A 22,067-nucleotide genomic window follows, 5' to 3' on the forward strand; every position below is an offset into this window, starting at 1 on the left:
GATAAATTTTTTCATGCTTGGCAAGTATATGTGCTCTATCGGTTGAGGGAGAGAATATTGCCTCAAATTCCGCTAAGAGAGGGTCCCTCGACGGCCAAAAAAGTGAGCGCGAAAAAAAAGACACGATGACCTAACAGCCATGGCTTGGAACATGGGGGATAGCCGGGACTCGAACTCCGAACAAGGCCGTTCTATTGAATGTGGGAAAGCTTACCGCCCAGGCACAACCTGATCTCATGCATGGTGTCGAGCGGCATCACGTCTATACAGCTTCTGATTGGCTGTGTTTTCCACCTTGCATCTGGCACGGGTCCTACATGGGGTATTATCTGCCTATCACGTCGGTAGATCGCCAACAGGGGTCAAAAGAAATGCTAGGGAGAACCGCCCCGGCGACCAACCATATTCAATTCTCCCTGTCTTTGCGCTCGGCTGGGGTGGCCCCCCTGGTTGCTCGCAAGTTTACCAAGTCTCTCTTTAACCTCATTCGTAAATTTGGTATGGCGAATGCACCCAATTGTCGCCCAGCCCTGCACCCAAGAGGTAGTTGGTTGTGACAACGGACTCTCGATTCTAGAGTACGTTTGCCAAAGTACATGGGCTACATGGCCCTACTAGCAATTATGTGCCGAAGTACATACTCGCTGATAGGTGTGGGTGGTGTTCCCTATAGGAAATCTATCTTACGATTTTCTCTATACCTATATTCCCGCCGTAATGGAAGTATCGCTGTTTCTGGATATTGTTTCTCAATTGGGGGCCATGTCCCCTCTTCCTGTTTTCCATATACTGAGCCTCTCTCTTTTTCTTTCCCCAGCGGGATGCCTTCTTGCCTACTTCATTTTTCAAGGACATTTCTCTTGCTTTCGCGTTTCCAGTAACGCGAGGGAGACTTAGTATCAGGAATCTGTGACTTGCGCCGTCTGGCATCGCAATTAACAGCGGCAGGTTGATCTGGGAATCCAATACCACCCAGCCAAGTGCCTGGCGCCAGACTACTCTCTCCGGGCGTCTATTTTCATAATCGTACAACTTGGATATTGGGGTTTCCCTAGCTTGCCCTATCACAAGCTCGCATCCGGGGGATTTCCTACCCCCGGCCCACCGTGAGCGATCTCATTGCAGCTCATGTAGCCCCATTGACTAACCCATCCCATGCAGAACATTCACATAGAGGGTCGAATGAGGTGGTAGAATCCTGTACCGGCGCCTACTCAAAACCTCCACCTCCCCCAGCTATCCAGCTTCGAGATACTTTCTTCTTCGATAGCTGGTCTCTCCAAATTTCTTCCCATATTTTGCTTCATTTCTATCTTTGGGCTATATACATTATCGGCTCTATTCCTGAAGCTCTCATAGCATAGTATCATATACCCATAGACAGAGTCTTATTTCGTTCTTCTCTTTTCTCTTCCTTTTCATACATTATACCCCAACAGAATGGCGCCGCAAGACGACAAAAGGCGGCCTACCGCCCTCAAACTAGGACCATCGCGATCCTCTTCTACTGGATCCTCTTCTACCTCGTCGCTTAAGCCGCCAAGGACACCCAGATTCGCAGAAGCCACCACAGTTTATTCACCGGTAGAGCAAAGAAGCATGCCGTTTGGAAGAGATGACAGATCACATACCGCGCAGCCCCAACCGGCGGACGTAGGGTTTGGATATATCAACGACGACTCAAGTAGTGCACCAGTAAACGTGCCAATGACACCGAAGTCGCCTCTTAAGAGCGCAATGAAGGTTCCAGGTACACCAGGAAGGAAATTCGACAACCCATTAAGCCCGACGTTTAGGGAAGAGGAAATATTAGAGAAGCGCGAAAAGGCCACGGATAAGGAACAAAAGAAGGACTTGGTAGGTTGTGCTATGACCAAGCAAGCATACATCTAGACTAACACATAATGTAGGGCATCAAGACGAAAGTACGAATGGCCAAGTTCGCTCTTCGAGGTGTTAGCTTTAGCTGCAGTACCATTATCCTAGCCATGCTCGCCTCTTCGTTCTCCATCTTCCACGCGACCAAGTCACTACCAGCACAAAACGGCCTACCACCATGGGCATCAGGCACACAAACATGGCCGCAAATCCTCGTCTTGTGCGTTTCCTGCACCAACCTCCTCATCTGCATTCTCATCTTCATCGGTTACTGCCGTGGCGGCCACCATCGCGCCGAGAAAGTTGGTGTGTACTACACGCTATTCGCAGTTGGGTGGTTTATCGTATCTGTGATCCTATGGGCTGCCGCTGCCGGTGTCTTGCAATTCACGAGGAACAACAGTGGTAACCAAGACATGTGGGGATGGGCTTGTGTTCAAAACCACCGTGCCGACCTGTTCTCGCAGAAAGTCGATTACGAACTCGTTTGCAGACTTCAGGTACGTAATTGCGAGGATATTCATGAGTTGGACTATATATCTAATGATCCCTTTAGAACTGGTCTCTGATCTGTATTATTATCGAGATCATAATCGATGTTATCACGATCGTCCTATACAGCGTCGTCTTCTACCGATACTACACCAAGCGTCGCCTAGCCAAGTCGATGGACCTACGAGATCGCGCTAGATCCGATCTATACCTCGCCCAATTGCGCTCGCAATCAGCGCCTAACACACCAGGCTTCGGCCCCAAGTCTCCATCCTACTCCCAGTACGCCATGTCGCCGCGCTTCCCGCCCTCGGTCTACAAGTCGCTATCAGATATTGAGGAGGGTCCTTCATTCACACCGGGACCACAAGTCGCTGAGCCGCAATCATCCTTCGCGGCCCCGAGCAAGCCCGCTGAGAAGCCATTCAAGCTGCAGGCTCCTCCAACTAAGGCTCCCTCAGCCACCCCCAAGCTAGGTCAGGGTGCCTTCCGATCACCCACGACCCCTGACGCCCCGGGTCCTAGTTCTATCAACGAGCACGGTCCTGTCGCACCTGGCGAGGTTCAGTACGACGCCGTTCCCATTCCGGGGGCTTACAACGACGCCCTCAGGAGCCCGCCCCCAGCTCAGACGACTTTCGGTCACGCACGATGAACAGGCGTAGCCTAAAAAAACAATAAAAATAAACAACATTATTTATCTGAATATAGCCTAATTTCATTTGTTCAGCTGAGCTGGAAAAAAGGGGGATTAAGTCGATTCGAAGTTTGGAAATTTCCCTCCAATCACGTGGTACCATTTATTACCATCAATTATACCTCTATGATATCTGTTCTGTCTATTTACGACATGCATGGAAAGATTTTAAGGAACCGACGAATCAACTGACCCCAATATCATTATCATCAATACCAATACCAACAACTTACGCGGCGTTCTCGAGGTTATATGATTGGGTTTGTGTATGTACGTTGCGCGAGTGTGGGAGAAAGTGAATTTTGGGAATACCGGCGAACTCAGGATATACCTCGGGGATGGAACGGAACACTTATATTACTTATAATTATCATATCTACCTATTTTACCTTGGGTAGTTTACCTACCGCTACGTCTGTATAGCATTTTTCTACAATGAAAACATATCACATCAATCCTCCATTACTTTCTAGCCTGGTGATGTGTTCATCCACGCTATTGGCATACTTGACACACGAATAGGTACATATGATAAGAGAGCCTTGCTTACACCTACAGGATCTATTGATACGCTAATAGCGGCATCCTTTCGGAACGGCACGTCTGTGGCATGGCTGGCACAGACAGGGATTGTTTTATCATAGTTGGATGGTCTCACTTGCCGGTTGAGAGGAATGGTATGTTGAGGCTCATAACACGGACGTGATCATTACCCAAAGCACGGTTCGTTTGATACGAGAGTAAGGCTGAATCGACAGGAGGGTATATGTGTGTAGGGATATGGCCGCTCGGTTCTCCCCAGCCTACTTGTTGTGATATTCATATTGATTGACGATGACGTCGCACAAACTAGGCGGTGTTGATGAATCGTGGGTTACACGGGAATGAATGACTTTGCGACACTCACAGCCTTTCGCTTATCGGCCGGCCTGGGTCCTTCGACTGGTACCTTGATCCTTGAAGGATGTGAGGAATTGTAATTTGTTGAATGAGGGAGAGGGAATGTTGATTGGTTTTGCTGGGTTATACAAACTTCTAGTTATTTTTGTTTCCCACGTGTAAGAGACGATACGAGGCTACGATGGTGGCAGTGTTTATGTGAAGGAGTGAAGCTGTCACCATTGTATTGTGTGAGCTGTGAGTAAAGATACGTACCTACCTAAGGTACCTGATTATTTTCAGGTGGCGGGCAGTTGGTAGCCGGTCGGAAAAGTTATGGTGTAGCATCGGCTGATGGTGGGCCGTTCCCCCGATCCCAAGCTTTCCCCGAGCTTGCTCACCTGAAGAAAAAAAAGTTACAACTTTATTACACATTGTCGAGGCGCATATTCAAACACAGCAGTATCAGGGAGAATAGAAGGACCAAAAGCAAAACAGTAAAGGGGTTGCGATCGAACTGAAAAAATCTTCAACAGAGGAGAGACGGCCCCCAAAATGGCGACCAATGCAGCTAACACGCAGCGGCTACTCAAGCGGCCTATGTCGCCCTTCCGGTTTCGAACAGCGCCGGCTTATACATCCTTTACATCACCACCAAGGTCGTTACCAACAACATTTCGAGCATACAGTGCGCAACCTCCAAGAGGCTCCAACAATTCTGTCAAGTTCTGGCCCTTCTTGGCTATCATCGGTATCGGCACTGCGGGTTATGTGTTTATGATTAAGTCGAGGGCAGACAGTAGGTGAGTTGAGCTTACATTTTATAGTACTTCTATATGATATGCTCGTTCTCTCGACTTGAATAAGATGCTCTACTATATACATGGAAGGTACTAATGATTGATTATAGGCATGCGCCAGTTAGAAGATTACAATGAGCGTTTGCTGTCACTGTTTATAAGTCGACTCACGATTGTACATAATGATATAGTAGTTCTTCAAATATCACGGCAGCACTCTTCGATGTTTCACCAATTGATTTATTCACCACCATACGCTCTTGTACAACCAACTCATGTAATCCGTCTTGACATGTGAATAAGCCATTACACATAATGTCTTTTATTAATAAAACGTGAAGGCATCACAGGGTTCAGCATGTGACTAAAAGGTACCTTTGTAACAGACAATACAGGTATAGCGAGTCCGTAATCGATAACAGGTAGCAATCAGGAGGGGCTTGCATTGAATCATACCCTGGTCCTAACCAAGTTGACCAACTAAAATGCGGGACATTACAAGAAATTAAGCCGTTGCATCACTGTAAACAAATTCAAGCTTTCCCCCTTTTCCGTTTCTGCCTCTATTCGTGGTAGATACCTTCACTACTACAGGGAAATCTAGACTATTGGTGCAACTACCAACTTTGTTTAAGAAGCAGAACCAATACTCGAAATTAACCCCTCGATTCATCTAATCTCCTCGACAAAGACTAGACCGAAACTCCCAAAATGTCTACAATTGACAACCTCAAAGACCGCAAAACCCCCGTCTTCTCCCCCGAAGACGTAACCGTAGTTTTCGTCCTCGGCGGCCCGGGAGCAGGCAAAGGCACACAATGCGAGCGTCTAGTAGCACGCCACGGCTTCGCCCACCTCTCCGCAGGTGATCTCCTACGAGCCGAACAATCACGTCCCAACAGCCAATTCGGCGACTTAATCCGCGACCACATCCGCAACGGCTTGATCGTGCCAATGGAAGTAACCATCGCGCTCCTCGAAGCATCCATGCGTCAAATCCTCGACGAACCGACCGCCGTCACATCCACATCCACATCCACCCAAACCGGCGACAAGAAAAAGAAAGGCAAATTCCTCATCGACGGCTTTCCTAGAAAACTCGACCAAGCCATAAAATTCGAAGAAGCAGTCGTCCCCGCGCAATTCGTCCTCTTCTACGATTGTCCCGAAGCCGAAATGGAACGCCGCTTGCTCGAGCGCGGCAAGACTTCCGGTCGCGAAGATGATAACGCGGAGTCCATCCGTAAACGCTTCCGTACTTTTATCGAAACAAGCATGCCCGTGGTTGATTACTTCGAGAAGCAAGACCGCGTTGTCAAGATCGATGCTACGCCTGCGCCGGACCAGGTCTTTGAGGCTACTGAGAAGGAGCTTGAGAAGAGACTTGGTGGGGGGAAGTTGGCGTGATTGGGGATTTGAGGTTGTGTGAGGAAATCGAGTAGAGGGGGTGAGGTAGATGGGACGTATATAGTTCATAGATATTTAGGAGATGGCATAGGGGCAGCGACGAAGTAAGGGGGGGCATTGCGAAGTTACCTAGATTTCGGCTTTTCGTCTTTTTAGTTATACTATAGAGAACAGAGTGTGAGAGAAGAGATGATTACGAATGAAGAGGGAACCATGAATAGAAAAGTATATACCAAGTAATTTGGAAGAATCTTAAGATGATCTCAGTACCTTGTTGACGTATTGATAAAGGGGAGGGTGGTACTTTATTTTTATGAGATCAGACACAAGTAGCATATAATCACGAAAAAGACAAGACAACTGATGGTAATACCTCTTTTTTAATCGTGAGGAAATCTGCGCGTAATGATCTGCCTAGAGAACTTTTCTGTATCCTCTAAATACAAGCCTTCAGAGTATGCGGGAGCCAACTCCTGATAAATCACCGGCCACCACCAATGGAGGGGCAATTACAACGTTTCCTGGCCGTGAGCTCGGCCATACGAGTTCAATCGCAATGCATCGCAGCGTATCTCGTCAAGCGAAGAAGGCAGCGCAACAAAATTGTTTCGCCAGCCATCGCAAACGAAGCCTGCGAACCATGCGCAATCAGAACTCGCCCCTAAATGCCACATTACGCCGTAAACCTTTTCCCCGATGCAACCGATCGAAAGACGGAAAACTTCAGGGATAACAGTAAAGGAAATCATCTAATCATCGTCATCCGTTCGTTCTCGTCGGGGCGCACGTTCATTACGGTCGCCTCGGTCACCACCGCGATCACCACCCCCGCCTCTACGTCGGTCTGTGTTTGAGGAACTGCCGCCAACACCCGCATTTGCAAGACGTCGTTCAAGCTCCTCCACCTCACGCTTCTTATTCGATTCGGCGGATGCTTGTTCTCGACGTAGGTTTGCGATCACGTTGGTAAGCAACGTTCTCCAGCTGTCAAGACGGTCGCCTACTTCGCGCCACTGCTTTTCGCCAAAAACGCGGTAGACTGTCTGGTGAACAAGGAATACCTTCTTAAGTTGCGATAGCTTGCCCTCAACTAAGCCAGCGCGGATTACGTCGATCGCCCACATCTCCACTTCTTCGGGGGAGACTTGGAGTGCCTTGGCAATGCTATCATAAGGAATTTCGCGGCTTGGGGTGCTAGCTGCTAAGCTCGCGAAGGTAAGTAGCTGAATCTTACGGTGGAGAGTCTTGCTATCCAGGTGTTCCTTCTCGATGAAACCGGGGTGCTCTTCGTTGAAGTCGTTGTAGTCTTCAAGGTCTTTCTCGGCAAAGATAGTAAGGAGTTCGAAGTAAACAGGGTTTGAGTCGTTAAGAGCTTGGATGGCAGGTATGGCAAGAAGATCTTGGAAGTCGAAGTGGGTAGGTGACAGAATCGAAGTCTTCAGGGCGCGGAGTGCAAGTTGCTGAGCTTCCTGTGACTTGACTTCATCCTCATCAAAAGTACGTAGAGCACTGATTACGTGTTGGTATGAAACCCTGTATCACCATTTTGTTAGCAAGGTAATTCGCGACATGATGCTATCAAGGCAACTGCCACTCACTCATCATCACCTGCATCGTGGGCTACTTCAGCAATTTCTAGGAAGAGCTTTCGCTGGTCTTCCTCATCCGTCTCCCACTTGTTAAGCCAATCCTTGATATGAGGTAGAGTGTCCTTAAGGCTGTTGTAGGTGCTGTTCAGCTTGACGAATCGCAGAATAGCCATGAGAACGTTGAATCGCAACTCGTTGTCTCGTTCGGTGTCCTTGTTTAATAGGTTGAAGATGGTGGTAAGAGCAGTGAGGGCTAAGCCGGAGCCGTGGACAGGAGAAGAAGTGATAGGCTTCATGAGATTTTCGCAAACTCGAGGGAGAAACATGCCAGCGTTGTCGGACTGTAGGACCAAATAGATAAGTAGGTTGTAGCTAGGACCGAACTCTTTCTCAGGTGCTGAGTTGAGTGCCGGTGATGCAAGGACGATCTTCTTAAGAGCCTCATCCTTCTGGTCTTTCTCTAGAAGCGGCTTCACATCATCTCCGATGTGTAGGTGATCAGCCATCTCTTGGGCGAGCTCAGCGAATGAACCGTCAACAAAGACTCGCTGTTGCGGCTGCTCTTCTTCTTGTGCGGCCATCTTGAAATTTTGTGCGTGAAAGACAATTAGGTGTTTAGGACAATCGACGGCGGACTTAGAGAATGCTAGATGGTTAAAGTAGTTGTCGCCGTTGCCGCCTTTAGCAGCTTCGTCGTCTTCGTCTTCGTCACCGTCAGCAGTCTGAGCTGTGCTACCGCCAGTGTTGGTATTGGTGGTATCAGTTGTGCTGGTGGTTGCGTTCACGTTAGCGGAGTTATCGTCTGAGTTGTTGTTCGAGTGATCGTTCGAGTTGGTGTTAGAGTCGTCCGAGTTGTGGGTGTTATCGTACTCTGCGCTGTGAGTGTAATCCCAGTGAGAAAGACGACCAGCTGGATTCTTATGCTTAGGAGGAGTGGGATCCTTATTCTTGTGCTTCTGGGAAGGCTTGCGATATCGACCGGATCGTGCAGCTCCACTTGTAGGCTCACCCTCAAATTGTTGCGATTGCTGGAATTGCAAATTGCCCAGTGGTGAAAAAAATGTTCTGGAGGGGTTGCGCTGCGGGGCTTGGCGGGCCCTTTTTCCCCTTCGCTTCGCCATATTGTGGCTGGTTTACCCGAAGATTATCCGATCTTGGGTAGTGAGTTTTTCCGGCCCGAAACGTGTGTTTGTTTCGGATAAATCTCGGGTTAACATCGGGTCAATAATGTTGGTGCTGTTTTAAATGATTTTCGGGAATTTGTGGGGACCAGGAGTTTAAGTTTCTCCACCTGCCCCTACTCCACTTTGGCCAATATCGCGTCTGCTGGCAGGCACACTACGGAGCCATTCTGCGAACTTTCAGCGGGTGCTCGCCCGAGGATGTGACCCGCCAACGGTACCTACCCCAACTCTGTTGTTTCAAGGCCGGCCACCTACCCCGAAGCTCCCGGGATCAATCGGTGTCATCATGGCCACTACTATCTAGTGCAACTTCCGCACCTTCTACATGGACAAGCAGCACCAAGGCTAGCATATCAATTATCCACCCATGTGATTGAAGTTTTCGTCCAACCCAAGCTTTTGAGAGCATGCGTTATTACTTTCACGGTCTACTTTCACATCAACTAATGGAATGGCTCTATAGACTTAAGATATGTGAGAGCCTTCCACTAGCATATCTCGATGAGATTCGCATTACGTGAAGCAACCAAGTCTCTTAGTCTACTTACGTATCACATGCAAGAGCCTCTATCTTTATATAACCTCTACATTAGATAGCTATCCGTCTTGTTACATTCCTTGGTGTGCGACGATAGTCATTGGCCATTATGGACCTTAGGAAGTGATAGTTACTTATCTAACAATGCAATAGGCTTACGGCGCAATCTTCGAGGGCTTTGAAAGGTCCTAATTTGGGCTCGCGTACCAAGTGTCCCATGCTTCAAAATTCACACTCAGCTCCACTTCACATGATTGGGATGGCTGTGTGGTTAAGGGTCTTTCAGGCCGTCTGTGGGGGACGGAGAAGATTATCTGCGCATTTTGCGTATTTTTATTTGACTGCTAGGCAGTCACGCACGGCCCTTAACCCCAACCACAACCAAAACAGGCGAGACTATGGAAGCATGGGAAACCACGTATCAAAGGTCCTAGGGGTGGCTAAATCCGGTACTCTATCATGAATGCTATGAGCAATTTTTAAAGCCTCTTAGAGGGCTTAGGTGAGATAACCTAGTATAGAATCGGGTTGAATCCGATTACGAAGCTATCGCAACTGCTGTTTAAATAGACTTACGAATAAGAGGGATGTCAAACTACAATCTATGCTCAATACGTAACTTCCCCTCCCTTATCCAGCTAATGTTAATTGGAACCCTTCTGGAAGATGGCCTTGAGTGGTGAGTTCCCTCTGCGAAGTTGACCTATTCGATTAGTGGCTGTATCTCTAACCTAACCATCGTGATTATAACCGAAGCTATATCAATGTAACTAGTTGCTGACGTTACTAACATACATACAGAATCAATAACTTAAACGTATGATATGAAGCTAGGACTTAGTTCTTATCTTACTCATACAATTATACACTTTGATCTTCAACGTTCATCTATATGATACAGTAAAGCCACAATACTTACAAGGATATTACATGATAGCGTCGGCTTCTAGTGTCAAAAACAAATAAGAATGTATTGACACTAGCTATAATTCGTCTAGTTCCTTGAAGATAGATCCCTTAAAATAGGGATATCTATAACGTATTTGTCTGTCATTCGGATATAGCTCACGGACGTCGATTTGTTGCAAGTTGGAAGGTCTTTGCGCGCGATACGCACGGAATTGGTTTGTGTGTGTGCCATGGACGGTTCAGTATAGGTACATTAGTAGAAGGAAAAAGCATAACATAAATGCGCCGTGACGTGCCGTTATCTGCAGCAGCCGGAGATTTCGAACGAAATTGACTGAGGTTAAATGATTGGTCAGGGGAAGAATATCAACAACCCACTTTCCTAATTAGGTCATTTGTATGCTATTCTTCTTCACGAACCCCTGAACGATATCTAGTTCAAGGTGAAACACTGCTCTAAGTCCCTACAGGGATTTTAGAGGGTCTAGGCTCTCTCCCCGGAATCACTTATTCAGCTCTTTACAAATAGCTATTGAACAGGAATTAGTTGCGACTTGTGATTCCTTAGGTGTTTTCAGAAGTATTGACGAGGAGAGGTTTGGTCGTTGAATACATTGTTGTCAGCTTCACGTCTTACCTGCTTAACAGATGATGAATACAAGACGTAGCAATTGCGGAATAGATACATCTTTAAAGCCGGATACGCTAAGAACATCGGTACCGTATGCCGATAGCAATGGCCAACATTTGACACTAAGGGACGATCACGAGCCGGATCTTCAAGGCTAGATACCATGTACGTATCCATCGTACATAGCAGATGTTACCCATTACGGAATATAAAAAAGAAGAGTCAAGGTATAATAAGGTTAAAATGCATGTAGATACTTAACAAGATTGAGGTGCATACTCATAACATGATGGGAAAATTGGAAGGATTAATATTTTTTTTATTAGGCTGGCGGAAAGGTGGCACTCCATGGAGATGACGAGATGTAATATTAAAGGACCAAGTACAGTACAGTAATATCTGCGTACATACCTATATGTAGGTATGTAGCCTTTTAAGTGCCAACATACATACCTAGGTAATCATGGCATTCATACAATTGTTATATTGAAGGCACTCAGCCCCTCCACGTCCTCTCCTTTTTTTTTTAATTATTTTATTTTATTTGACTTTGCTTCGGCAAACAAGTTTTTGGGATGACGTTAATACATATGTACTTCTAAACTTAATCTCTTTAAACGAACGATATTAGGTTACCGATTTTCAGGAACCAATTCCTAGCGCGACGACCGAGGCGCGCATCCATTGAGATTTTACGCAGCTACAACCCAGTTAATAGCACTTAATAGGCGGAGAACGGGCTGACATGCGACCGTTTTAGCCCCGAGTCCCATAAAAAGGAACTTACCCTCGAACATACTCGAGAGCAATAGGAAATATAATCGGAACGAACTGAATACGAATAATTCGAGTTTCAGCTAGACATTGAACGGTCAATAAGGTGTGATCTTCAACTACGCCTTCTGCCAAGTCAATAAAAAAATACAAAGTAGTTGGCAGGCAGACAGGCAAACAAACAAACAAAATACATAAAGCAACGTCACTGGAGGGCACAAGGGGGGCCACTTACAACAAGCTACAACCTACATATTAGACGGTAACTCCCAGCCAAAAAAAGCCACACCAACCCATCCAAATTACCGTCTAATAATATTTCCTGATCCTTCTGAGTGGGAAGGAATAATAAAAAAGAAAAAGAAGAAAAACAGGCGATTCCTCTTCCAGTTGCGACTCGCGACCATTTCGATACACATGCGCCGTTTCTAGTTGTTCTATCCTCTAACTAGCCAAGGTCGATTAGTGTGAAGCATCTCACCCCTGACTGGCGATCTAACACATTCCGAGTGTCCGCTAGTAGGGAAGAGAACAACGAAGAGGGAGAATCAACACCCGAAAGAGAGGGAAAATAAAAAAACCCCAGTTCCATACCCGTGTCGCATTATACCAACAATACGGTAGCAGCTGGGTCACCATGTTCGACCGTCTCCGAAATGCCCCAAAGGATCGGAGTGGACCGATGAATAGGAAGAAGTTGGAAGCCTGGCAGAATTCACGACAACAACAACAACAACAACAACAGTTGTCGTCAACAGAGCATGGTGTAAAAGGAGGAGACCACCAATATCAATATTCTATCCGAGGAGGCCCTCCGCCCCCAAGACCATCAAGAGACCCCAACCCACCACCCGAACGGTAAGTAATTATATGTTTTATTTGTTCGTTAATTTGGGGGAAAGGAACAATTGCGACTGGAAATGGACATGCGACGAGATGAATTCCGACGGCCTCCTGCAGATTATAGTAATCACATGCATTTTACAGGCCCCCAACACCAACGAATTGGAGGTTTGAATAAGTAGTTCCGGGGGTCACTCAGGGCGCAAGGAGCTTTCAAGAGGATCGTCATCCACGTACCGCATTCGTCACACACCCCGTTGTCATTTGTTCCAGTCGCAATCTCGTCGTAACTCTTCTACATCGCAAGTCCTTTTCACCCCAAACAAAATGCTGACACCGAATTATCGCAGTCACCCAAACCGTCAGAATTTACAACCTCCCCCCTCTGCCACTCGCGCGCCGCCGAACCAATATCGCAGTTCTGGCTACGGCCGTCCTGTATCTTCCGTCTACTCGCAGCCTTCGCCGGATGCCGCGACATTTGCTGCGCAGCAGTTAAGACTGGATGTCCCATATAGCGATCCGAACGAGATTTCCCCGCCAAGTTCCCCTGACGCATTCTCCCCAAGAGACGGGTAAGTGCGACCATTTTCCTATATGTGCGTCATTTGGTGGAAGGAATGGGAAATAGCTATTCATGAGCGGTAAAATGGGGGAAAGAAAAGAGTGGCTAGTGACTTGAGAAAAGGTGGTGACATGGAAAGAAATGATTATGTTGTTTTCCATTGTCTGGTTGACTACAGAAGCACCACTCCCTTGTCATTCTTTTCCTCTTGGAAGCTGGTTTTCTTGGGAAAACATTATAATTGGCACAATATTTCCGAATGATTATTGCACCTTTGGATACAACATGGAGGATGGTAGTTTTCTGAGCCGAATCAGAAGAGCTATCGAGTTGAAGTTGAAGTCGAAGCCAAAGCTAACGTTCCTCTTCTGTCTCAGGCCGAATCCAGGTGACGTCTCTCCTATCGACGAAATCCCAGACATGTCTCAACTTTCCGTAGACCCCCACGGTCAATCCAAAAACAATGTCCGCAGCAATATTCCAACGATGCGCCGCGAACGCCGAAAGAACTCGGATGCTGCCCAAAATGCTCTTCGCGAATCCAAGTCTCGCGAGAAACTAAAGCAACAAAGACCGTATGGCCATGATGTGCGCTGGGACCCTAATACGGGTGAACCTACCACAGATTCGAGGAGGGGTAGACCATCTCAGGTGAACCCGCAAGAGTACGCCCACGGCCTTGGAATCCAACAACCAGGTTCAGTGTCGCCCCCGCAGGTCAAACAAGCCCCGCAAGGTCAGATTTCGTTCGGCGATCGGCTACGTCGAATACGACAGCCCAGCGGAAGCCCTCAACCCGAATCAGCCCCGCGACCCGAATGGCGGGGAGCTAGTGGTCGAACGACACTCGTCGCACCTGTAAACGACAACAAGAAAGTAGCCCCTTTACAAGTTCCTCGCAAGAGTAGCAAGCGAGGTGGCCGCGAATCCAACAACCAATCACCCATGAATCCCGTCGACCCCCATCCCGCTCCCTTACCGCAATCGCCAGTCTCCCCTAGTATTGCAGTCACAAATCCGAGTAACAACCCCAGCACCTATCCGAGCCCCCCTCTATCTGACGACAACACGACTGCACCACGACAGCAGTCTCTACAAATCCCCGCGAACGATAAAGCTATTCGCAGGAAACCAGCCGGAGCGCCTGGGCATAACCCTCAATTGTCAACCTCGTCGTCGGTATACTCTCAACAAGATCCCCGCGCATCGATCCAACCCGTCCCCGATACATCTCCCGACGGCTGGACACAACCACCCTCACGCTTCAGTGTAACTACATACGCCACATCCTCGCACCAATCCTCTAACCCGCGCGATAGCGTTGAAGTCGATGAAGACGCTCCTCCCGTCCCCACAGCGCCACCCATGAGCTCGATCCTCGACCGCAAGAGGCCCATCGTCTCTGGCTTCGAAGATGCGGGGGCTAGTATATCACGCAAGAACAGCCCCGCCGCCGAGCCTGTGCGCATAACACTCGACTCACCGTATTACATGACGTCCGCGGTGCCTTCTAATCACAACGGCAAATCTGCCGTCCCCAAACATGACAACAGTTCGCGTCTCTCCCTCGCCTCACTGCCGGACAAGGACAAATCACTACCTCCCGCACCACCCGAGACGCAGTCTCTCAATGCCCAAGACCGCGTCGCGCAACTTGATGCCAGACTTCGCGCGTTAGGTAATCGAAGGATCAATCTCAACACCGCCATCAAGCAGATGACGGAGCTGATGCCGACGGACCACATCCTAGCCTCCGAAGCCGTAGCGCGACGTCGCGAGGAAGAGAAGCGTAAGGTTGAAACATTGAGATTGGAGCTTGCGGAGGTTGAGAGGGAGAGCTATGAGTTGGGACTCAAGCTGCACCGCGCATATAAGAGGATGGATCGTGATGCTGAGTATGAACCCACTACGCTGTGGGTTCGCCGGGTTACGGGGGCGTAGGGTCGTCTTTGAGGATGCAAGGCCGAGATGAAATGCGATGTTCTATTTCTGAGAGGGAAATGGGCCTTACTACTTACGTCTTACTTATTGTTCATTTGCGTTTGCGTTTTCCGATAAGGGGCGGTCCGCAAAGTTACGCTATGACTACGACTACGTTATGGATTCCTCTACTTTATTTTGTTTTGCTCCCTTTTTTTTTCTTCTATGTTTCTCGAGAAGTAGCCGAGATTAAGTACCCGCCATCGAGATACCTATGTACCTATGTAGCACGCGAGCAGGAAGGAGGCAGAGCATGGAGTTTTGCGAGATACGTATTTGGTTCTTTGACGCTACCTATTTTCAAGTGCCTCGGACGGGTTGGGTTCGATAGGTGTAGGATAAAATAAAGAAAAAAGAGGTAAATAATAGAATGTTGTTCTATGAATAGGGATATATGAACGTGAAGATGTTATATTGACGGCGAGATTTATACCCAATTGACTTTCTTACTGCAATTTCGCTACTATGGTAGTTCTGATAAGAAAGATGGTGAGGTATAGAGCACGACGGCTCATTGCTTTAGACTTTCACAACCATTCCTATACGGAAATATACTTTGTACTTCACGTAATTATGAATTCAGTTTAGTTGTAATTGCTATCATAAACAACATATCCTTTTTTTAGACCATAACACCTAGCCTAGGTATTTTCCTACAAGCAAACGTATGCGCCAGAATACATGCTGTTTTAGACACCCATGGCCTTCTTCCAACACTACCTGCCTTACAAGCATCACGTAAGAGGTATCTCAACAATCTAACCCGGAAAAAAAAGGCTAGCTCGCCAAAAAGAAATGCCATGCAACACAGATGCAGAACGTCTCACTCATACACATACTAAAAACACATTTAGTTCTCCATTATCTCGGAGGAATCTTTCCTGATGTAAATCGATGTCTCAATATCGATATCCTCATGCCCAATCCATTAGCCAGGGTCGACATCTAAACTCGTTTCATTCCGCAATCCATCCAATCGGATCCGAAAACCTAGCGAGCTGGTTGGCTAGGTTGCTATCCTGCCATACCCCTAGATGGCGTATTACTGACGCCTGGAAGGGGCAAGCTCGCGGGAATACCCTCCTCATCCGAGTCAGTATCCGTCGAGTCTTCCTCATCGTTCACTACGATGGGCGCCGAAGCCGAGTTGTTCACATGAGGAGAATCCACCATCGTAGTGTCTACCGGTGAGACTCGACTCGATGCTGGATGGTGGGAGGAGACGCGGTAACCTTTCTTTTGAAGGGTTGAAATACTGTTTTGAGTTGGCTCTTGTGGTTGTGGGGAAGCTTGCTTTGGATTCTGCTGTTGCGAAATTTGCCGAGGGGAGGTACTAATAAGAGGATTATGGGTAGGATCAGCAGTAGCTGCCGTTGCACTCGATCCACCTAAGCCCGCGTTCATGTCCGATACAGCTAGATGATTGCTCTGAGGCCGGGAAGGCAGAGAAGCAGCACTAGGAACAGTATTAGGGATAACATTACTGGGAACTTCCGTTTTTATTTGGGGAGGACCATCATCTGTTCGTTGACGTTTGGCGCTTGGGGTACCTTCTGGTTGACCTGGGCTGTTATGCTTCCAACCCATACGCTGGCGTTCATTATCGATCTCGGCCCTGGTACGTCGATTCCGAAGACGAACGCCATATTTCTTCCGGATAATACTTTGTTTTGTACTGAAGCTGTTTTGAAGACCATCAAGTTTGAGTTGTCGTTGGGCTGGGTCCTGAATTTCCTCCGCTTCTTTGAAGCGAGCAGTATAAGTAGCTTCCGCCTGACGAAGCTCTTCATTCAATCTCTCTAGCGTATTCGGATTTAAATGTGAATAGGGGTCTTGTTCCTTAGAGTGGGAGTTCGGAGTTCCCATTGGGGCGATCCTAGCTTGAGTTGGCGTCGCAGCATGTTGGCTTAAAGCAGCAAATTGGTGCTGAGTCCCTAGAGGATGGGGTAGGGTCGAAGAGGGTTGAATGGGGCTGTTGTTACCCGAGGAGAGTGTGATGGGCGATCCAGCATTTGCAGGGCCTCTGGGAGTTGCTGGCATGGTACCATGGTCTCCACACACATGGTTGGCAAGGTGCTTTTGCTTTGTGTTAGAGAGCTTTCCGTTGAAAAAGATTAAGACTACTTACATATTGTTGCCCGACCTTAGTGATGAATCCTGCGCCACAATACTTGCACGAAAATGGAAATCCCTGTTGATTCGGCGGCTCTTTAGTACACACTTGCTTTTGGACATGCTATGTCTAGATTAGCGGTGGGCTTGTGTAAGAGTTATGGTTTATGCTCACATATTCGTAAGGTTGCGTGCTATCGAATTTACGCCAGCATAATGGACATTGTAAGACCGTAGGAGGGCCTCGACTCTGCGATAAGGATGGCAAGCTTGGCCTATGCTGTAGCCTCTGGGATGGTTCATTTTGGATCGGGTTGGGTGATGGGTCGAACGTCGGTGCTGGATTGAATTTAGACGTTTTGCTCCTGTCCTCCTCAATAATATCGCTATTCTCATAACCGAGTCGCTCGGCCCTGGCGAGAGCGTTGATCAGGGAACGAGCGTCAATAGTCCTTAGTCTTCTCTCTACCGCCTGATCTAGGAAATAATCGCTACACTTTTCCAGTATATCCTCAGCTAGTTCATCTAAGTCGGAAGTTGAAAGATGTGAGATTATCTCGTGCTTCGATTCAGCCACCATTTTAGCACCGAAGTCTTTAATAGATCGCCGAATGATAACCCCGTTTGAGTGATGTATAACAGCATTTAACTAGTAGTTATTAGCAAACCAGATGCCATTAGACTATGTAAGAGTATAGTCGAGGTTGACGCCGCCTCTCGGTAAGAATTCAAGGTCATTGGGATGAACAAGAAACAATTGGGAAATGGCGAAGGTTTAGATGAAATGTTTTGTATACTCCTATTGCATTCAAGTGTAGCCTAGAAAGGGTATAGTGACTGACGAATGGCAATGGGGAGGAAATGTACTTTAAATGACTAATAATATCTTACCCAAGGGGGGTTGGCGCGGATGAGATGGGATGAAAATAGGGGATCGAAGAAAGAAAAAAAGCGACTTGATCGCCTAGATAGCGAACACTTACAAGAAATGCATGGTGAAATTCCGAGCCTAGTAGACATTTTTCCCAATTGTCGCGAATAACCCTTCTTACAGCAGCGGGAACAGACTGTTGCATAGCATGTGTAAGTCGTGATTGGTCGTCAAGAAACTTTGGATTTTCGAGATGGTGTTCTCTTCTAGGAGAAGGAAATCCTTGTGAGGAAGGATGAGAACTGCTCTTCGATCGCGAATATGAACCAGGAGGATCCACAATAGAGATCTTATGAGATGAGCCTGAGGACGATTGGCGTTGTAAAGGTTGACGCGGCTGAGTTGCCGTTTGAGGTGATTGCGACATTGAAGGTGTATATATGACCATTGGTTTTAACGGAGCTGCTGCAATAGGTGGAAGTGACGGCAGTATAGGTGCCGGTGCTGATGCTGGCACCGACGTTGATGTCGAAGTGGTGGTTGCTGGAGATATTGTCCTAGCAATTCCTGTTGGAGAGCGCGCCGTTACATGAGCGGGCGTTGTAGCACCTGGCGTTCCCGTCCCGGTCCCCGTTACTGGGGAAGCCGAACCGGATCCGTTGGTCGCATTGCTCTTAAGGCCATTTATACTCCTAGGTAGGCCATTCGGATAATGCGTCACAGGATTCGGCGTAGGGTGAACAGGCGAAATAATCCGTGCAGGATCTGTTGCAGGACTATGAGCAGATGGCGCCGGTGCAGCAACAGATTGCGGTTGTGCTTCCATAATAGCGGCGCAGCTTGGTTGTTAGCATGGATGTGATTGCGGCGTTTAAGGGATCCACGCGGATTTTGTAGGTGGATGGGTGGATGTTAAGGTATAATGGATCGCTAAATACAAAGCGTATTTAGGGGATTTTTCCTGGTTGTGGGGGCGCGTTTTTACAGCGCTCTGTTGCAACTACCAGTTGTCTAGCTACCTGCCAAATTTCAAGTTTTTGTTAGAAATTGGCAGCTAGGTAGCTAAATACTTCTGTATCTCCTTCCTTCCACCACTGAACTCAGTGCATGCTAAAGCCTGACAATCGAATTGATTAGCACATGTGCACTAATATAAACGATTATATGAGCACGAACTTACTCAACCCCAGGTACTATAGGAACAGGATCTCCTATAACATACAATGCACATAACAATCCAGAAGGGAGATTTCAAATTTAATGAAACAGACAGCAAACGGATCGTGTAAAGAGGAACATCCGGAGCTATTATGTCTTTTTTTCCTTTTTAAAACGGGTGGGGCCACATAATCTATTAGTAGCTGATTTTACCTCCGATTAACGTCAATTAAATAAGGAAACCACACTTAATATTTCAGCAACTTATAAATTGATCCACACTTATAAGTGAATCGGTTAATGATTGGTTGATTTTCTTCCCTGCTACGCGAAAGGTGTGACATTAGGTTTTTTTTTTTTTTTCTATCATGGAAGGTAAAAGTATATTTGATCCGGGTAATTATTATTAAGGCAATACATAATCCATAATTTGTACTAAGGTGCCAATAGGGAGGTATGATCCGTGCTCTTATTATTATGAATTGGTTATTTCTTCCTCACTCGGAGTAGGCTAAGTTTATACATATGTATTAAATGTACTAACCTGCTTAAGTATTTCATAAGGTACTTACATTTATACTTGTCCTTTTTCCATTTTCCCCATCCCCTGCAACCTAAAAGCTTAATTGCTATAATGTACCTCATTTAGACACGTCAAGTACGTATTTCCATGTACACAAGTATTCATTCGATGATGCTCCTCAATTGATTTCAATTCTTTGTGCCTTATGCGAGCAACATACCTAATTTAATTTACTCATTTATTAATTGACCTATCATTGTGTATGGATTATCTTAATATAGGCATGCTCCTAGCCTACTTACGTACGTACCTTTGTATTTTACTCTGAAGCATTACGCTTGAGCTGACTCGGCGATTTATAATTGTCTCACTAAATCCATGTCCTGCTGCAACAGAAAAGAATTGCATGCACCTATTACAGGCTCGTCTATGTACTTCCTTAGCCGATCTTGCATCAGTCTCGGGAAAGTAGTGTAAGACAGCAGAGAGAACTGGAACTAGGGGGGCTGAAATACTTTAAGGTACTCCCATCCCGAATATCTTGTTCAAAGAAATTGCATCGTCGTACAGTCCCGCGATTGGTTTTCAGATCAATGAAAGAGAAGAGAGTACAAGTGTCCCTTGTGTATCTCAGTTGGTCAGTTTAGGCTATTTCATCTATCATTTATTAAAAATGACTATATACATGTCGGAGCTACTAATAACAAGAAAATGGTACGAGGTTGGTACTATAGTACTATGAATAGGAAATTAAAATACCGATTGCAGATTAAATATGTTCACTAATAAACTAAAATATTTTAACCTATGCAGATTCTATCGGGCCCTTTTCTCACGGCATCCGGCACACATCTTTCCCTTTCCGTCTTCCCCTATCCCTACCCAAGTACCTAATCCTAGTGCTATTAGTGCTATTCCCTAACCCAATTCCTAATTTTATTCAATACCTCCTAGGTACTTCCGTTTAACCCCCGCCAACTTTGAATTGATACTGATCCCCCCTCTCAAGATACACCACCCGTTCACCCCAACCCTCCTCCTCAACCTTCTCCTTAAAGTCCGACAGCGGCGACAAGAAGACACTATAATCATCATAATGAATCGGGACAGTAACTTCAGGATTGACAAGCTTCATCAACTTAACCCCCTGCTCCGCATCCATAGTAACCATAACAAGCGGCATCGACGGCCCAGGAATCGTCGTGCCTCCTAAATGCACAAGCATAAGATCCACCTTTTCGCCCCGGAGCCGCGACGGGATTTCCTTGAGCTCGTCGACGAACAGCGTGTCCCCCGAGATGTAGATCCGATACCCGGTATCAATATCCTCCGAATCGCCTCCCGTCGGTGCCTTAAAGCTATGCCCTAGCTCCAGTAACCACCCATTCGTCGGCGGCACCGCTTTCAAAAGGTCATTTGCTTTGGCGAGCGGACCTGGAGGCACGTGTTTCCCTGGCATACCCGTGACTTTGATCGCGGGTACTTTGCCGTACCCACCGGCATGCGATGGTTCCTTGCGATCGATATGCAACATCAAGCTCTCGAAGAAATCCAGGTCATGAACGGCTTGGAACGGGTCTTCCTTAGCTTCACCCGCGAGACATTCCTTAGCATGTGGCGTGGTGATAATATCGAACGTCCTGTTCAATGACTTCTCAACCAATTGATCAAAATGATCTTCATGGTAATGGGAAAGTAAAACGCAGTCGATGGCCGGCAACTCATGTAAGTCAACCGCCGGATTCGTCTTCCGCTGCGCTGTCATACCTGGTCCTAGATGTACGTGGTCGCCCGTATGCAAGAAATTAGGGTCGGTTAGAATCCGAATTCCTTGCCACTCGATCACCGTAGTCGCTGTGCCGATGAAGTAGATACTCGCATCTTCGTTATTCTTAGATCCTTTGGGGTCGGTGAGTACACTCTTCACCGGTAGTGACATTGTATCCTCGTTGGGGCTTTCCTGGTCCTTAAGCAGGGGCTGTCTCTTTGACGCATCGAGATGAAGATGTCTTGTTGGTGTCATGTTGGATAATTCCTTGATTTTACTCGTTGATTTTGGGAGGCATCACATCTATCGTTGCGACCATCGGATGATAAGGAGACATGTTCAAGTATCATGACGTGGTGTCTGCAGTAGATGATGTAATGTACACGACCGGTAATAGAGTCCTATGTAGTGTTAATTGACACATCGAACTTTGGATATGGTATCCTACGGCGAACAAGGATCTGCTGTC

At 47.0% G+C, this 22,067-nt stretch overlaps 7 protein-coding genes across 7 annotated transcripts; 4 read left to right on the forward strand and 3 right to left on the reverse strand.

Annotated features, from left to right (window-relative positions):
• Window positions 1–1,213: 1,213 nt before the first annotated feature.
• Window positions 1,214–3,172, forward strand: F4822DRAFT_72971 (uncharacterized protein). The gene is made up of 3 exons (XM_051463891.1): window positions 1,214–1,857; window positions 1,911–2,378; window positions 2,435–3,172. Exons 1-3 carry the CDS (start codon window positions 1,441–1,443, stop codon window positions 3,023–3,025), a joined length of 1,476 nt encoding a protein of 491 aa, XP_051309076.1. The 5' UTR covers window positions 1,214–1,440; the 3' UTR covers window positions 3,026–3,172.
• Window positions 3,173–3,996: 824 nt separating this feature from the next.
• On the forward strand, window positions 3,997–4,992 carry F4822DRAFT_72964 (uncharacterized protein). Its single transcript, XM_051463890.1, has 2 exons — window positions 3,997–4,749; window positions 4,857–4,992. The coding sequence occupies exons 1-2, from the start codon at window positions 4,502–4,504 to the stop codon at window positions 4,882–4,884; spliced, it is 276 nt and encodes a 91-aa protein (XP_051309077.1). The 5' UTR covers window positions 3,997–4,501; the 3' UTR covers window positions 4,885–4,992.
• A 234-nt stretch (window positions 4,993–5,226) lies between these two features.
• Window positions 5,227–6,523, forward strand: F4822DRAFT_420115 (uridylate kinase). The gene has a single exon (XM_051459673.1). The coding sequence runs from the start codon at window positions 5,458–5,460 to the stop codon at window positions 6,151–6,153; it is 696 nt and encodes a 231-aa protein (XP_051309078.1). The 5' UTR covers window positions 5,227–5,457; the 3' UTR covers window positions 6,154–6,523.
• F4822DRAFT_420116 (PCI-domain-containing protein) lies at window positions 6,515–8,793 on the reverse strand (the record flags this gene model as incomplete). The annotated part of the gene is made up of 2 exons (XM_051459674.1): window positions 7,752–8,793; window positions 6,515–7,686 (listed from the first exon to the last, which is right to left on the reverse strand). Coding segments are annotated over exons 1-2 (1,352 nt in total), but the record flags the coding sequence as incomplete, so codon positions are not given.
• A 3,867-nt stretch (window positions 8,794–12,660) lies between these two features.
• On the forward strand, window positions 12,661–15,733 carry F4822DRAFT_420122 (uncharacterized protein). The gene is made up of 2 exons (XM_051459675.1): window positions 12,661–13,196; window positions 13,564–15,733. Exons 1-2 carry the CDS (start codon window positions 12,949–12,951, stop codon window positions 15,125–15,127), a joined length of 1,812 nt encoding a protein of 603 aa, XP_051309080.1. The 5' UTR covers window positions 12,661–12,948; the 3' UTR covers window positions 15,128–15,733.
• On the reverse strand, window positions 15,729–19,477 carry F4822DRAFT_420123 (uncharacterized protein). Its single transcript, XM_051459676.1, has 5 exons — window positions 19,330–19,477; window positions 18,262–19,266; window positions 17,454–17,927; window positions 17,295–17,402; window positions 15,729–17,242 (listed from the first exon to the last, which is right to left on the reverse strand). Exons 2-5 carry the CDS (start codon window positions 18,973–18,975, stop codon window positions 16,181–16,183), a joined length of 2,358 nt encoding a protein of 785 aa, XP_051309081.1. The 5' UTR covers window positions 18,976–19,266; window positions 19,330–19,477; the 3' UTR covers window positions 15,729–16,180.
• A 1,157-nt stretch (window positions 19,478–20,634) lies between these two features.
• On the reverse strand, window positions 20,635–22,040 carry F4822DRAFT_420124 (Metallo-hydrolase/oxidoreductase). The gene has a single exon (XM_051459677.1). The coding sequence runs from the start codon at window positions 21,851–21,853 to the stop codon at window positions 20,795–20,797; it is 1,059 nt and encodes a 352-aa protein (XP_051309082.1). The 5' UTR covers window positions 21,854–22,040; the 3' UTR covers window positions 20,635–20,794.
• Window positions 22,041–22,067: the final 27 nt, after the last annotated feature.

The sequence above is a fragment of the Hypoxylon trugodes genome, assembly GCF_022578975.1.
Source record: "Hypoxylon trugodes strain CBS 135444 unplaced genomic scaffold F4822scaffold_11, whole genome shotgun sequence".
Lineage (NCBI taxonomy): Eukaryota > Fungi > Ascomycota > Sordariomycetes > Xylariales > Hypoxylaceae > Hypoxylon > Hypoxylon trugodes.